The sequence below is a fragment of the Lissotriton vulgaris genome, chromosome 9 (assembly GCF_964263255.1).
Source record: "Lissotriton vulgaris chromosome 9, aLisVul1.2, whole genome shotgun sequence".
NCBI classification, from domain to species: Eukaryota; Metazoa; Chordata; class Amphibia; order Caudata; family Salamandridae; genus Lissotriton; species Lissotriton vulgaris.
In genome coordinates this window covers 856,874,101-856,888,873 of record NC_141697.1, presented here as the reverse complement: position 1 = coordinate 856,888,873, position 14,773 = coordinate 856,874,101, and the positions used below count along the sequence as shown (strand labels likewise).

Sequence of the window (14,773 nt, the reverse complement as noted above, 5' to 3'; positions counted from 1 at the left end):
CAGATCTTTAGATTGCAAATGATTTATTGGAAATTTTTTACTTTAGAGGGTGGCAGCCTTTACCTAACCTTTGTGGATCTTAAATCCGCATTCGATATGGTACAGCGGGACCAACTTTGGGAGTACCACACCACCCATGCAGTTTGCTTAAGCACTTGCACCAGGACACGTATGCGAGAATAAGGTACGGCAAGAATGGGGAATTGACGGCCCCCTTCCCGGTAGAGAAAGGGGTGAGACAGGGATGTGTTCTAGCCCAGACCCTGTTCTCCCTCTTTTTAAATGACCTTATTGAAACTCTACTGGCTGTAAAAGACATAGATTCCCCGAGGCTAGGTAACCGCAAAATACCAGCTTTAATGTTTGGGGACGATACCGTGCTACTCTCTAAATCACCAATGGGTATGCAGCAGGTCTTGGAAGAGTTCTGTTGATTCTGCAGGAAGCGGGATCTGGTGATAAATCTCCAAAAGACAAAATATATGGTCTTCCATCCAAGTACCATCAACTGCCCACACCCCCAAATGGAAGGCATGGGCTTTGAGAGGGTGTATATCTTTGACTATTTAGGTCTGACACTTAACGATAAGATGGACTGGGGGAACCAGATAGAGAAAGCTAGTTTAAAACTCATGCAGTCCATAGGTGGAATTCTGAAAGTTTATAAAAGTTGCACACAGAAAGTGGTAGGCCCTCCGGCAGAAATATACAAAGTCCAAGCAAGGGGAGCGTCGCTATATGGAGAGGAGCTCTGGGGACACTGCCCAACCAACATCCTTTCTTTAACTGAGAATAAATTTCTCAGGCAGCTGTTGGCGCTTCCGAAAAGTACTCTGCGGACACCACTACGGCTGGATTTTAGTATTGGCCCCATTGCTGATTTAACTGCCTCACGTCCACTCCTATTTTGGTGCCGTATTTGGAGTATGCCCGTGTTGGTGAATTACAGGGAGGAATTGAGGGATGTTATGACTATACTGGGTGCACAGAATATACCTTGGCTGTAACACATTAGGAACACTTGCCAAGCACTGGGAAGGATAAATATGTGGCAGACGCCAGAAGAGACCTGCCCCTCAATTTCTAAAAAAACCCTACTCTCTGCTTATAAGAAACATAAATTCACCAATTAATCCCAGTGTACTAACCCATGCAGTCTGACATCTGGAAGCCAAACAGTAGTACAAACTGGAGTTGGCCCTGGATAGCATCCAGCCCCTTATTGCAAATAAACTGTATATTCATTTTAGGCAAGGGGTCCTCCGGCTTAGAGCATTTACCAATAAATGAAAGGGAGCAACTAAATTAGGATGCCCTGGGTGTACCGTGACCAAAGAAACCGAACTTCATGTTCTCCTCTTCTGTCCTGCTTACAGCAGACCAAGGTCTAAATGGATAATCCAGCTTTGTAGAAATGTGGGAATTAGACACCACTCTGAGGCCTTTAGGATATTAACATACGAAACGGACCCTTTATACACACTGTTTTTTTTTTATGTCACTACCTTGAAACCCTTCTTTTTCCTCACCACTTCACACTTGAGCACTCTCCTTTACGCATGTTCCCCTTGGAGCAACCCCTACATGGTAAATACCTAATGTAGAGTGTATAGTAATTTGTTTACTTCACCACTGGACATGAAAATAAAATGCATGTGGTTTTAGAATTTAGTTTGTTGCATTCTCCTTGTTATTGTTTGAATAATTTATTAAGTATCATGAGCAGACTGTTGTTTTCTTAGCATGCTCGAGAAATGCTTTACCGAATATACAAAGTATTACTGATTGACCTCTTGCTTATATATAAGGTTTAGGACCACTGTTTTTTGTCCCATACTGTATCCAGATCCAGGACCATTTTTGGGTGACCAATATTTTTGTAATGGTTTCAGTTGGTGTGGCAGCTGTGGTATGAGTAGTGTAATCAGTGAGGCAAACTGAGACCCTCTGCCCAGGCAGCCTGGGTGTTAGTGGCCTTAGTCTCTCCCTCGGGCCACATTTCTCCTCCTACCATGTCTAGCCCCAGTGGCAAGTGCTCCTGGCACATACTGCCCACTGCCACTGGGTCCTGACTCTTCAGTGACTGAGGAGGTGATGCCACCTGAGAAGTTGGGACTCTGGGACAAGCTGTTACCGTAGGTGTTGCAGCTATTGTGGGAGGAGTGGGCCCAGTGATGCCAAGAGATACCATCTGCCCAGGCTTCCCTAAAGTGCCAGGTTGGTCATCAACAGCCACAGTTTCAGGATCTGACTCTTCACTGAGGGCTTGCCTTTCTCTTCCAGGGTTTGTTTGGGAGCCTTCTCTCTGGCCTGGTTCTCCCCAATAGCAGGGGAAATACCAGCTGTTGAGTACAAAAACACATGATAAGTGTCAAATCTTTTGTAAGTCCATCCAGATAATTTTGTTTCAGGTTGAAAATGGAGGTTGGACAGTGAAAGAGGAGATGGATGAGTCAAGGTAGCGATGCTATGGAGCTCTAGGCACATGCAATGTTTCTGTTTCAAAAGCTCTGTGGCTGTGTGTCTCTGTTTCCCAGTGTTTAGGATGGCTAGATCATCTCCAATACTGACATCAAACACACAGTGCAGTAATCTCATGTGTTCTTATCCATTCCAGTTGTTATTGCAATGACTTTCTGTCCAATATGCAGCTTGCTTGTGTGTATTACATTGTTGATGCAGTTATGGCGCTTTGAACAAGGAGTCACCTGGCATTGATCCTGACCTGTGTGTCTATCACTGTGGTTATTGTGGCTATTGGGCTGTCATAACATTACTCTGGCCATCATTATTTGCACTCCTCAGGCTGGATGGTCAGATGTATAATGTCATGGATGTGTGAGTATGGTGTGAGATATGCCATCAATCACATTGCCACTGACAGACATTCTTCTCAGATACTTTCTGTGTTGCATGTTATGAGAGTAGATGGATCCAATAATAGGAAAGGCAGTGCTGCTAGTAAATAGGTAATTGTGATTTTAAGACAGTTGTTGTGGTGTCACTTTCCAGAGTCCAGTCCCCCCTCAATTCCAACTAAGCCCTCAGTGTGCAGGATGCCCAAGACCTTCTACTCCTAGGGTTGCAGCTGTTGTAGTGCACTAGGATGGCCACTGTCAGTCTTCTGTGCCTCCTGGTGATAGTTGTATTTCGCTTTCGTCCTCGACCGGAGGTCATTACACCTCTTCCTAATGTTGCCCTGTGTGCAGAGGATGTTCCTAACAGCCTTCCCTTTGCTGACAATCTTGTGCCACACTTCCACTTTCCTAGTGTGAGGAGTGTGCTTGACTTGGGTTCTGAAAATAGGGGCTCTACTCTTATGATTTCATCCACCATGACTGTAAGTTCTTGAATGCCAAATGCTGTATTTTTGGGAGCCATGGTTGTGGGAAAAAAAAGAAGTATATAAATGATGAGAACGTTTGTGTGCCAGATAGGGGACTTGGATGTGATACAAAAATAGAAGGAGTTATGCAAATGATGTGGATAAGGCGTTTTGGTGTGGTGGGAGTTGATCTGTGTTAGGAATGAACTAACAGTGATGTTGCTTAACTGGTGTGCAGGTAAGGATACATATGGATTCACAAAGGATCATGGTCAAAGTATGTTTGTGTTTTATAGGCTGCTATGCAACCATCACGATTTGTCAGTCCACACCAGGTGTGTGTTTTTTTTTTAACCAACCAATGGTCGGCTGCCTTCAATTTTTTTTAATTTTTGTTTTTGGGTCTTGTCCGGCGCCCATTGACAACTATTCCTAAAACGCCATTTGCGCATCTTGGGTGTGGAAACCAAAGGCCACTGTGTACTTGTAATGTGCTCACAGGTCAAGCTACAACACTGGTGGTGTCCGCTGGTGAACTACCAACTTTTATGTCAACAGCAAGGACTGCGCAAGACCACTGGCTAAACCGCTATGAAGGCCGTCACATTTCTCCAAGTGCAACTCGAATACAGAGATCGGACGTGCACCGGTGCAGCAGTGGCATGGCGGTGGCGCAGGTGGTTCTTTGGCACACAGACCACCAAACTCATAATCAGCCCCTTAGATGTAACCATATCAATGACTCTGTAAATAGGGCCCAGACATGAATTTTGTAGGATATTTGAATTTGAACTTCAAATAACATTGACTGTGAATGAATTAACCTATAAGAAAACATTTTACAGAATTTTCACCACAAAAGACCTTTCAAAGGTTAAAAATGATGCACAATGTAGGTTTGTGCTGGTTCTTCACCAACAATATCTACTTTTGGATGTTTTTGCATGCTTTTGAAAACATTTCAAAATGTGTACATTTCAGAGAGCCTGCAAAGTTTTTAAAAAGTTAGAACATCTGTGAAAAGAACTATACTCCTAACCTAGTCATCAGGCAGCAGCTGAGTAATTTGAACAATATGTATACATATGTTAAAAAGAAAGAGATTTGAATACATACCAATCCAAATAAGTAAAGATGTTTTTCCAATCAAGAGTGATATACTGAAAGATACTGCAGCTGTATAATTGTACACAGTACTCTAACAACTCTAACAACTCTAACTCTCACCTTTGGGACCTTATACATGTTTAGCCATGCAACAGTTGATGTTGTTGCACCAAGGATATTGAGCTGGATACCTAAACACTTATAAGGTCCCAAAGGCTAGACCTGTTGGCTATGCCAATGTGTGTTTTCCCTTAGCTTTTATATAGTGCAAACTTGACCCATGGGCGTTACAGCACTTCACATGAACACTAGATTTCGTTACAGAATCAGTTTTTTTGGGGGGGGTATTGGGATATTTCGTAATTTTTCCCAGAATCAAAGGATATTGAGCCGACGCTGGGACTTGAACTTAGTTCCCCAGTTCCAAAGTCGGACGATCTGGCTTTTAGGCTACATCTCCTACCTTCGAATCCAATGTGCACAGTCTTGAAAGACATCAGGCAAAGGTGTAGAAGACACTATATTTCTGTGGGGGGCATGATCAGCCTTGGAGAGCCGGCCTAGGTGGTCTGGCTTGGCTCTAAATGGTTTGCAGCCATTATCCCGCATTTTTTATCCCGCGGACTTTCAGTCCGCATACCATTATCCCGCAAGGTCATTGACCTCACATACCATTATCCCGCATTTTTTCAAAACGCATGTGCATTTATCACGCATGCCTTTACAACGAATTACGTTTTAAAGGCATGTATGGTAAATGCATTTGCGTTGTGAAAACCACGATGACGAGAGAGGTAAGTGGGTTAGTGATTTTGTAGTGTAGTGTTGTGTAGTGTAGAGTTGTGTTAGTGTAGTGTAGAGTTGTGGTGGTTGTTTAGTGTAGGGTCCTGCTGGGGGAAGTGTTATAGGGTTTAGGGTAGTGTTGTAGTGTTTGTGTAGTGTAGGGTCATGCTGGGGTAGTGTTTTAGGGTTTAGGGTAGTGTTGTAGTGTTTGTGTAGTGTAGGGTCATGCTGGGGGTAGTGTTTTAGGGTTTAGGGTAGTGTTTGCGTAGTGTAGGGTCATGCTGGGGGTAGTGTTTTAGGGTTTAGGGTAGTGTTGTAGTGTTTGCGTAGTGTAGGGTCATGCTGGGGGTAGTGTTTTAGGGTTTAGGGTAGTGTTGTAGTGTTGTAGTGTTTGTGTAGTGTAGGGTCATGCTGGGGGTAGTGTTTTAGGGTTTAGGGTAGTGTTGTAGTGTTTGCGTAGTGTAGGGTCATGCTGGGGGTAGTGTTTTAGGTTTTAGGGTAGTGTTGTAGTGTTTGCCTAGTGTAGGGTCATGCTGGGGGTAGTGTTTTAGGGTTTAGGGTAGTGTTGTAGTGTTTGCGTAGAGTAGGGTCATGCTGGGGTGGAGTGTTTTGGGGTTTTGGGTAGTGTTGTAGTGTAGGGTCATGCAGGGGTAGTGTTTTAGGGTTTAGGGTAGTGTTGTAGTGTTTGTGTAGTGTAGGGTCATGCTGGGGTGTAGTGCTTTAGGGTTTAGGGTAGTGTTGTAGTGTTTGTGTAGTGTAGGGTCATGCTGGGGTGTAGTGGTTTAGGGTTTGGGTAGTGTTGTAGTGTAGGGTCATGCTGGGGGTAGTGTTTTAGGGTTTAGGGGTTGTAGTGGTTTAGTGTAGTATTGTAGTGTTTGTGTAGGGTCATGCTGGGGGTAGTGTATTAAGGTACTGTTGTAGTGTTTGTGTAGGGAAGTAGAGGTGCTTTATGGTAGTGTTGGGGGGTCGTGCTGGGTATTACATTAGAGTGTAGGGTAGTGTAGGGTAGGGTAGGGTAGTGTACTTTTACTTACCTTTACAACTTTTACAACGAGTATACCTTTAACATGCATGCCTTTTCGTTGTAAAGGCATGCGTGCTAAAGGCATATTCGTTCTAAAAGTTTTCGTTCTTTTATTTTGCGGCCTATTAGTATATGCTGGATTATTTTTGCGGACTGATGGTATGCGGGATTACGTCATATATTCCTCTAAATGCCAAAGCATGATCCGAACCATCAAAATATGTCAAACAGGAAACACATGTTAGGAAAAAAGTATGATAAAGAGTTTAACATTATAAAATATAGGATTATATAACTTGAGTGACATTTATTAAAAAAATATTCTTAAAAAATGAAACCTATGGGAATAACCCTATGACCTGGTGATGTTGCCACACGCTGCCCAGATTGTGTCATTTTGTCATGTCCTCTATTTATGTATCCTATGATCTTAATAAATGTAAAGACAGAATATTTTATATTAAGCATGCATGTGAGGTATTTGTAGAGCATAAATTCTGAACTGAGTTGCTTTAATGTGCTCTGAAATTGGAGTGTGAAGGAAAATGATACACAGTGAAGTGAAGTGGCGGGTCATGTGGGAACCGGTGAGCCAGTAATCGGGTCCAGGATTGCATATTGTGCTGTTCATAGACTGTAGGGTTACATCCTCCTCTCTCCCGTTTAATGATGCAAGTAAGTGCTTTGTGTTCTGTTATTCAGTTGTTATTCAATTAGTGTTAATATGGGGGAGGGGCATGCGATTCAAAGAGGTGGTTTTCTGGTTAAAATATTTCCACTGGCTTTGAAGTCCAAACACGGGGACGAAGCAGGCCTGGACAAAATGATGCTGTGCAAGCGTCTTATTGAAGAGTTGTAAAGTAATCTAAGGAGCAAATGCTCGGGTGACGAATTCTGGGACATCTTCGTTTTTGTTATTTATTTAATTGCGGTGTTGTCTCCTCCAAAATCCTTCTTTTCCTCAAGTTAGCTGAGCTAACATTAACATCAAATAGCATCTCCTGCCTTCCCCTCCACTACCGGGATAAACGGAAGGATTTTAGGAGAGGTTGAACACCTCACTGACCATTAATACATATTTAACAAAACCAAGAGATCTCGCTCTGCAGGTTCCAGTGCTTTAAGTAGGCAGGCAAAACGCAGAGAGATATGTTCTATCTGTATATTTTTAAGTTGCAAATTCAAGATCTGGGAGACTGGTGCCCGTGTCCCCCACACTCCAAAATCTCGAGGAGATAAATTCCCAGGGTCCCCACGCCCATGCTGATTCCCATCCTCTCTTTTGTACAGCACGCTGACCCGGAAGAGAAAGGAGGGCTCGTGTTAAACAATGTGCCAAGACAGAAAGGCCCCATCCGCCATCCCCACAGGGTCCGGGGCACCACAGCCTGTTCCTGGGTTGCGCTCACCATTGCAAGGTGCTGGGGCCTGTCTAGACTCTACAGCCTGCATTAAGCCACCTGATAACCCCTCGGGGCTCCCTAATGAGAGCAGCAGGCACAGACAAGGTAGCTGGCCTTGATCTAGACTGTCGATTCCTCTCCTAATGTCCCTCATTCGAAGCTTGTTGTAGAGTGGCCTCCTCCTCCCACGGAAAGCTCATCAATAGGCCCCTCCTTGCAGGGACGTCTGTGGGCTCCAGTTCAGTCCTTAAGCAAGCCCTTGCCCGCGAGCCCCCATGCATGTGCGCGTGCTGAGAAGACAAGGCGGCCTCGTAATGGCACGTTATGTGTCCTGATGCTCAAAGATAGTGACCAGAGTGGTGTGGCCCTCCTCTGAACACGCGAGGCCGAGGCGGCTCTCACTGCTAAAATGAGCTACTCTGTGGAATCCTTATTATAAGTCCATTAGAGAGATATTTTACGCGTGTACTCGACCTTGTTGGTTCTATATATTATTAATATTCATCAAATGGGGCCTCTTTGGGAGGTGACAGAGCGATGTACATAAACGCAAATAAATCGAGTTACATTAGCAGTAGTTAGGGATTTGTAACAAACAGCAAGAAGGCATGTAAAAAGACCCCCCCCCCAAAAAAACAAGCAAACGTGTGTGCTCGCACGGCAGCAGGGGGAGGGGGCCTGCCAATTCCCTTGCGGAAGCCAGCAGCGATAATTGATACCATATGGTGCTGCCGCTCGCTCCCGTAAGGCATTCGTCACACATGCATGCGTTGCCATTGAAGGCAATGGAGCGTGTGCACATTTTTGGGGAAAAAAGGGAACCGATGACTATAGGTCTCCTCCTAAGCAGCGCATGCGCGCTGCGTAGGCGAGACCTAAAAATAAGTAGAACGTTGCTTGCCTATAACAATAGATATTCCAAATTGTCAAAATGTGTCATAGGTGTGTAATTACATTGAATATCATAGAATCCAAAGAACTGTCTTTTGAACTCTCAGAATTTATGTACATGTGAGATTTTCCCATGGATTGATACTCATGATGATTTAATCGGTTTGTATCTTTCGTTCAATCCTCCTTTTTTGGGCCATTCTGTTACTAGACACAGTCTATGTTATAACAGGTATATTACTCACCAAATCCTTTAAAGAATCCATCAACTGTTGGAAATGCTCCTCTTCCACTGAAGGTGTCTGCATGGTCCTCTAACGCTTCTTTTATAGCATCGTACCCATGGAGCACTATCACTGGGCGAGATCCCAGGTATAGAGTGTACATATCACCATACTGCTCTCTTAACTGCGTAAGAAAACAAAATGTATATAATACAAATGTTACCTTCAGCGTGGCTTGTTTACAAAAATCACATCAACTGATTTATTATCTTTGTATTTGTTAATGTGGCTTAAGATGTAGGATCTGATTAATTGTAGATCACTTAAGAAAAAATCTCTGATTTTTGGCAGAAGTGCTAAAACTGAGGGAGAAGTCACTGAAAGATCTTCCTCAACCACGATCTGAATGTGGAGGACATTGTTGTGTGGATTTTTCATCAAGTTTATCATTTATTTCACATTTTTAAATATGTTGATATTACTTTTCGAGTCAAAATAATGTCCACTGTGTTATTGGTACGTGTCCCACTAGCCCTGGATTGCACTATTAGGTATACAAATGAGTTTATGGGGTCCAGTTTTGGTTCTAATGGTTAGATATCAGCCTAACATGAAATGGTAGTATATTAGGTTCCCTAAATTTACACCAACGGCACCTTACGTGCAGGTCCTAGGCTGAGTATCACTATATTCTTCAGTTTAACTGTGTATACCAGCACAATGGTACAAATGGGTACTCACAAACTGTCTCCTGGCCATGCTTACACCTCTAGCGGGAAGAGGTGTGGCACAGTGGCCAGAGCATCCAGGGTACCTGACTCCAGAACACAGGGGCTCACAGTTCGATCCCCGGTGCCAGGGTCAGGTTAGCCCAGAATCAAGTGACTCTGGGCAATAAGTCGCCTAATCTTCCCGACGGCCCCCAGCCCCTTGACACCCTCGGATAATATTTTGCGCTTTACAAATACTGGATTTCATTTCTAATTGTGGATGCAAAGAAAACATTTGTATTGGCTGTGCAGCTCCTGAAGTTCCAATCCGAGTGCTAATGAGATACATTGACTTTTCATTAGTCTACTGATATTTCTCCATCCTTCTTCAGTACATCGTCCATGTTCCTTTTCTTCCTACCTTCTTTGCCTTATATTTTCTTTTTTTCCCATCAGAGCGCAATGTCCACATCATAAAATCATATTCATTCTACACTTTTCTCCATTTCACACATCCTCATAATCCTCTATAATGTAACAGAGGAACAACAAATAAGTTGTAATAGTTGGTTCCTTGATGTTCATTATCAAGGCATACACATTGCAAAGGCAGAGTAAAAGATACTTTTGGAGAGTTGAAAGTGTAGAGGGACATAAGGAGTTATAAGGGGACCAGGCCTACCAAGAAGAAGAAATGAAATGAATGAAATGAAAATAAAATAAAATTTGTAAAGCGCAGCAATCACCCGGGGGTATTTAGGCTCTAAGCAGAAACTGACAGACTGATCAAGTCCAGAAGATGACAGAATTATTTTGAAAAGAGCAACGTTTTTAGCTCTTTCCTAAACTCAAGTTAGTTTTAAATTTTAGTTCTGCAGGAAGAGAATTCCATAAGAATGTGCATAAAAAGATCTCTCTCCCACCCCAGTTGGCTTCTTTAAATCGGGAGATTGACAGATTTCCACTTGTGGATGATCGCAGTGAGCGTGTTGGGATATATTGATGAAAATGATGTATAAAGTAAGCTGGGCCAATAGCATGTTGTGCTCTTAACCCCTTTGATGCTGATGACGGTGCGGTTCCGTCATCAGCATCGGTTGGGCTGTGCTGATGATGGAACCGCTCCGTCATCAGCACAGCCCCTGGGGGAGCGCTGGTGCTCCTCCCATGGGGCATCGATCGTGCCCTCACCAACAGGGATGGCAGCGGAAGAGTTTCCGCTGCCACCCACAAGTCCCCCCACGCTTCCTGATGACGTCAGCGCGCACAGCTGACATCATAAGGTTGGTAGATTGGTTTATTTGTTTGGCCTTTCTGCCCCCAGGGGGGGGGGGCGCAGGAAACCCCACTAGACACCAGGGAATTCATTTTTTTTTAAAAAGAGGCGACCCCTTGGGCAACGGTTGCTTCTAGGGGGCCCAATTTAAAAAATATATATTTATTGTCCCTCCTGGGGACAGATAGCCTGATTTCATGGTGTTTCTGGCCCCAGGGAGGGGCATAAAAACCCACTAGAGCCAGGGAATTGTTTTTTTTTTTTAATTGAAAGTGACCAATCGGTTTCTAGTGCCAGGGATATAAAAATAAATAAATTGGTTGCTTCCAGGGGACATATATTTGTTTATGTGTATTCAGCCAGTTTATTTGGCCTTTCTGCCCCCATTTGTGAAGTGACATAGCCTGTGATATAGCCTGTTATAATGTGTATTGTTTGCATTTCTTGGGAATTTTAATGTTTTATTTCCCCTTTTTTGTTCTAGTTCAAGGCTTTTGCTCTTTAGAATGTTGCAGGTTGCGATTTCGTTACTGGTGGTTCTGCTGTTGTGTAGTTGCATGTGTTTGGTAAGAGACCTTTTTTGTACAATTTCAATGTAAATGTGGTTTTTGCAAAGTGTGTAATCATACCAGTATGTTTGGTTTCTGTTTTTTGAGTGTCTAAAAATGTTTTGCATTTGTGTTTGATGTGTTATATACAATTTTATGGCAGTAGGGAACGCTGCGCAAGATTAGTGTACATCCAAATCTGTTGCTTATAATCTAGCCTATGCTCTAAGGTCGAGATACAACTCCTGCCATGAGTTGTACCAAAAGGTATACAAAGTATGCCTAACAATTCTCAACAACAACTCTCAACCTGAGCACCTCTGGAGAATATACAGAGTCCAATCAATATAGCTTTCCAGAGATTATGTTGATTTCTGTATCTTCTTTATTTTCTTTAAAATAGATCCAATCACTGGGTACAATTCATCAACGTATCTTCATATACAAAATAGCCAACTGATCTTTGCCAACACGTGTTTCGTCTGGCTATTACAGCCAATTGACTTGGTCAGGGCTAAAAGCAAATAGAATACACACTCAATTACCTTTTGTGTAAAAAAACATTACATTTTCAATAGTACATTTTTGCTTGGATAATAAGGATAACGAAGATAACTAGAGGAAAGTAAAAGTGAGTAGTAAATTGAGACTAGACTAGACCTTACAGAGAAATGAGGATGGTGATGAATACTATCCAGTGTAAAGATAGAATACTAAGACTCCCAATTCCTGAAATATCAGGATGATAGTTCATTCAGGCTTAATGAAAAGGGAGACTAGTACAGTAAAGTCCACAAAAATCATGAACAAGCTGATAATGCTTCCACCAATAATATATAAACAAGAAAAAGAAGGAGAAGCCCCTAAGCAAAGGGGAGACGACTGTGATGTGAAAGAGATTAAAAAATGTGTTGAAAAACTTATCTAGATCATGCGGTTGCACCACTCTAACGTGATAAGAGTCCAATTCTATGATACCTATTAACATTAATTTTACGCGACTTACCAATCTTTAAATATTTTTAAGATAAGATTTCTTAAAAGCTGCAGTTCTCAAGAACCAATTCCTATTGAGAAGAATATTACATGATTTTATGTTGCTGGTTCTATATAATTAGAAATACTATATATTTATTATGGTTCCGAAAGCTACATGTTTAACGTACATAATCTAAAACTCATCCCCTAAACCAAGATACCATGTATATAAAAATCAAAATCTATTTATTTTATTTTATTATAAGGTATAGTTCTACTCGGTCTCCATCGAGATGCAATATTTTTTATTATTAAGTTTATTTATTCAGAGAGTTAAGAAGTTATTCCTATTAGGTATCAAAAGTGCATATCGTCACTCTACACTACTGTAATACATAAAATATTCGCTTTTTCAAGGTGCACTTGTTCTTGTGAATGATTACCCACCTTCTGTGATAATCTTTTGCGGGGACAATCCAACTACATCCAGTATCGGAAAAGTTAGTCATCTAACTAATGTTGCCTATATTTAAGAAACGGTAGAGGTCTCTTTAGTTCTGACCGACATTAACAGACTGTTTCCTCATTACCGTCACTAAGGCTTATATTTCTAAAAATATTACATTTATATATTCTTTAAAAAGATAGTTCAATAAAAACCGGAACCTCGAACCAGCATCATAATATTAGATGAGTTTACCTCAACTCGAGCTGTGTAACGTCGTCCGGATTATTCGTTATTATTTTCCAGGCAAATTATAGTTTCCAACAAGGTTTCAATCTACAATAAATCGCAACAATTTATTGTGTATATTAGCGCTAAGATACTATAAAAGCATTGGCCTCTATCTTCTGCTGCATCGGTACCTCATCCTCATTATTTGAGGACTTACCAGTGAAAGTACTGTGTGTCATTCATATCGGTTTCCACGCATCTCGACGTCTTGCATCAGCTCCATTTTGAATTACGCTTTTATACCTTAACAGTAGCTAGCGAAAGTGGACTATTGCACGGCGTTTATCGATAACTATGGAAACTTAAATCATATTCCTTATTCTCATGCCTTAATTCTATACAAATCAACATATTATATCAATAGTATCTTATTCGTCGCCCCAGTTCTTATTACAAGACCGAATTCATTGCTTAAAGTTATTTCATAAATCACCACTTATTGCACTAATTATTGTTATTTTGATAGTAATATTATTATGCTAAGGCTTTAATTAACTAGGACCTCCTATATCACAATATTTACATACTTTTACGTTTAAGAAATATATCCTAACTAGCAAGGGAAGAACTATCATTCAAAATTAGGACGCCATCTTGGAATGGTGTTATTCAACTTAATCTACCCGATGACGGTCCTAGATCCTAGATGTAACTGAATCTTCATTATGTAAACAACCCCTTAAAATTGATGTGTATTTTGTTTTCTGTAGATTATTTTTTTCTTCTTTCTAGTGGGATAGCGTTGACTATTTGCTGTGTCTTTGCAGAGTAGGTGCTGGTGAGTGTAGCTGTCCCTTGTAACTTACTTTTCACAGTGTTGGTTGTTGACTTGTTTTGTGCAGTCTCCTTTCTTAGTAAGGATAATGAATAGCCGCCGGATTACAGCTCAGCAAGTTGTTGGAAGGCTTTTTGATTCTTCCTCTGACCATGGTCCAGAGACTTACTCTGATTCTGAGGCAGAGGTGGGAGGGGAAGATTCAGGCAGTGAGTTTTCTCTCCACATGGCATCACCTGATGATGAAGATACTCTGAGTGCAGATGAAGATACTCTTGGTGCGGATGAAGTGCCTGTGTTAGAGGAGGGCATTGATGTGCCGATAGTGCGGCAAAAGGCATCTGGGCTGTAGCCTTGGGCTGCAAGACTTCCCGTTGGTATAGTGAGACAAGAGGCATCTGGGCTGCAGCCTGAGGCTGCAAGACTTCCCATTGGTATAGTGAGACAAGAGGCATCTGGGCTGCAGCCTGGGGTTGCAAGACTTCCCGTTGGTATAGTGAGGCAAGAGGCATCTGGGCTGCAGCCTGGGGCTGCAAGACTTCCCGTTGGTATAGTGAGTCAGGAGGCAGCTGGGCGGCAGCCTGGGGCTTCAAGGCTTCCCGTTGAAAGTGCTGACCTCTGGGTTGTCCCAGGCATGGTGCAGGCAGCATTGCCAGACTTTACTGGTGTTCCAGGGTGTGGGGTGAACACTGAAAACTTTTTGCCAGTTGATTTTTTTCAGTTGTTTATGGATGATGTGTTCTTGGCAGAGATTGTTGAGCAGACTAATTTGTATGCTGAACAGTTTTTGAGGGAGAAGAGTGCCAGCCTTAAGCCCCACTCTAGAGCTACCCGCAAATCTTGCCCCGGGTGTCTACTTTCCAGAAATGTGTGGGTTTGGTAGGTTTCCCTAGAAAGCCGTCGAGCACGGGGCAAAAACCCAGGTGACCCCCCTTGCAAAAGCAGGTGGTTTTGACATAGGCAATTTTGAAGTCGCCTCACTACGTTTTGGGC

At 42.4% G+C, this 14,773-nt stretch overlaps 1 protein-coding gene across 1 annotated transcript in view; it reads right to left on the bottom strand.

Annotated features, from left to right (window-relative positions):
• LOC147692369 (cytochrome P450 2G1-like) overlaps window positions 1–14,773 on the bottom strand; it is a 331,029-nt gene that overhangs the window by 289,200 nt on the left and 27,056 nt on the right. Inside the window, exon 2 of the mRNA XM_086938589.1 lies at window positions 8,779–8,941. Within this exon, the coding sequence (XP_086794715.1) occupies window positions 8,779–8,941 (163 nt within the window). The remainder of the gene's footprint in view (window positions 1–8,778; window positions 8,942–14,773) is intronic.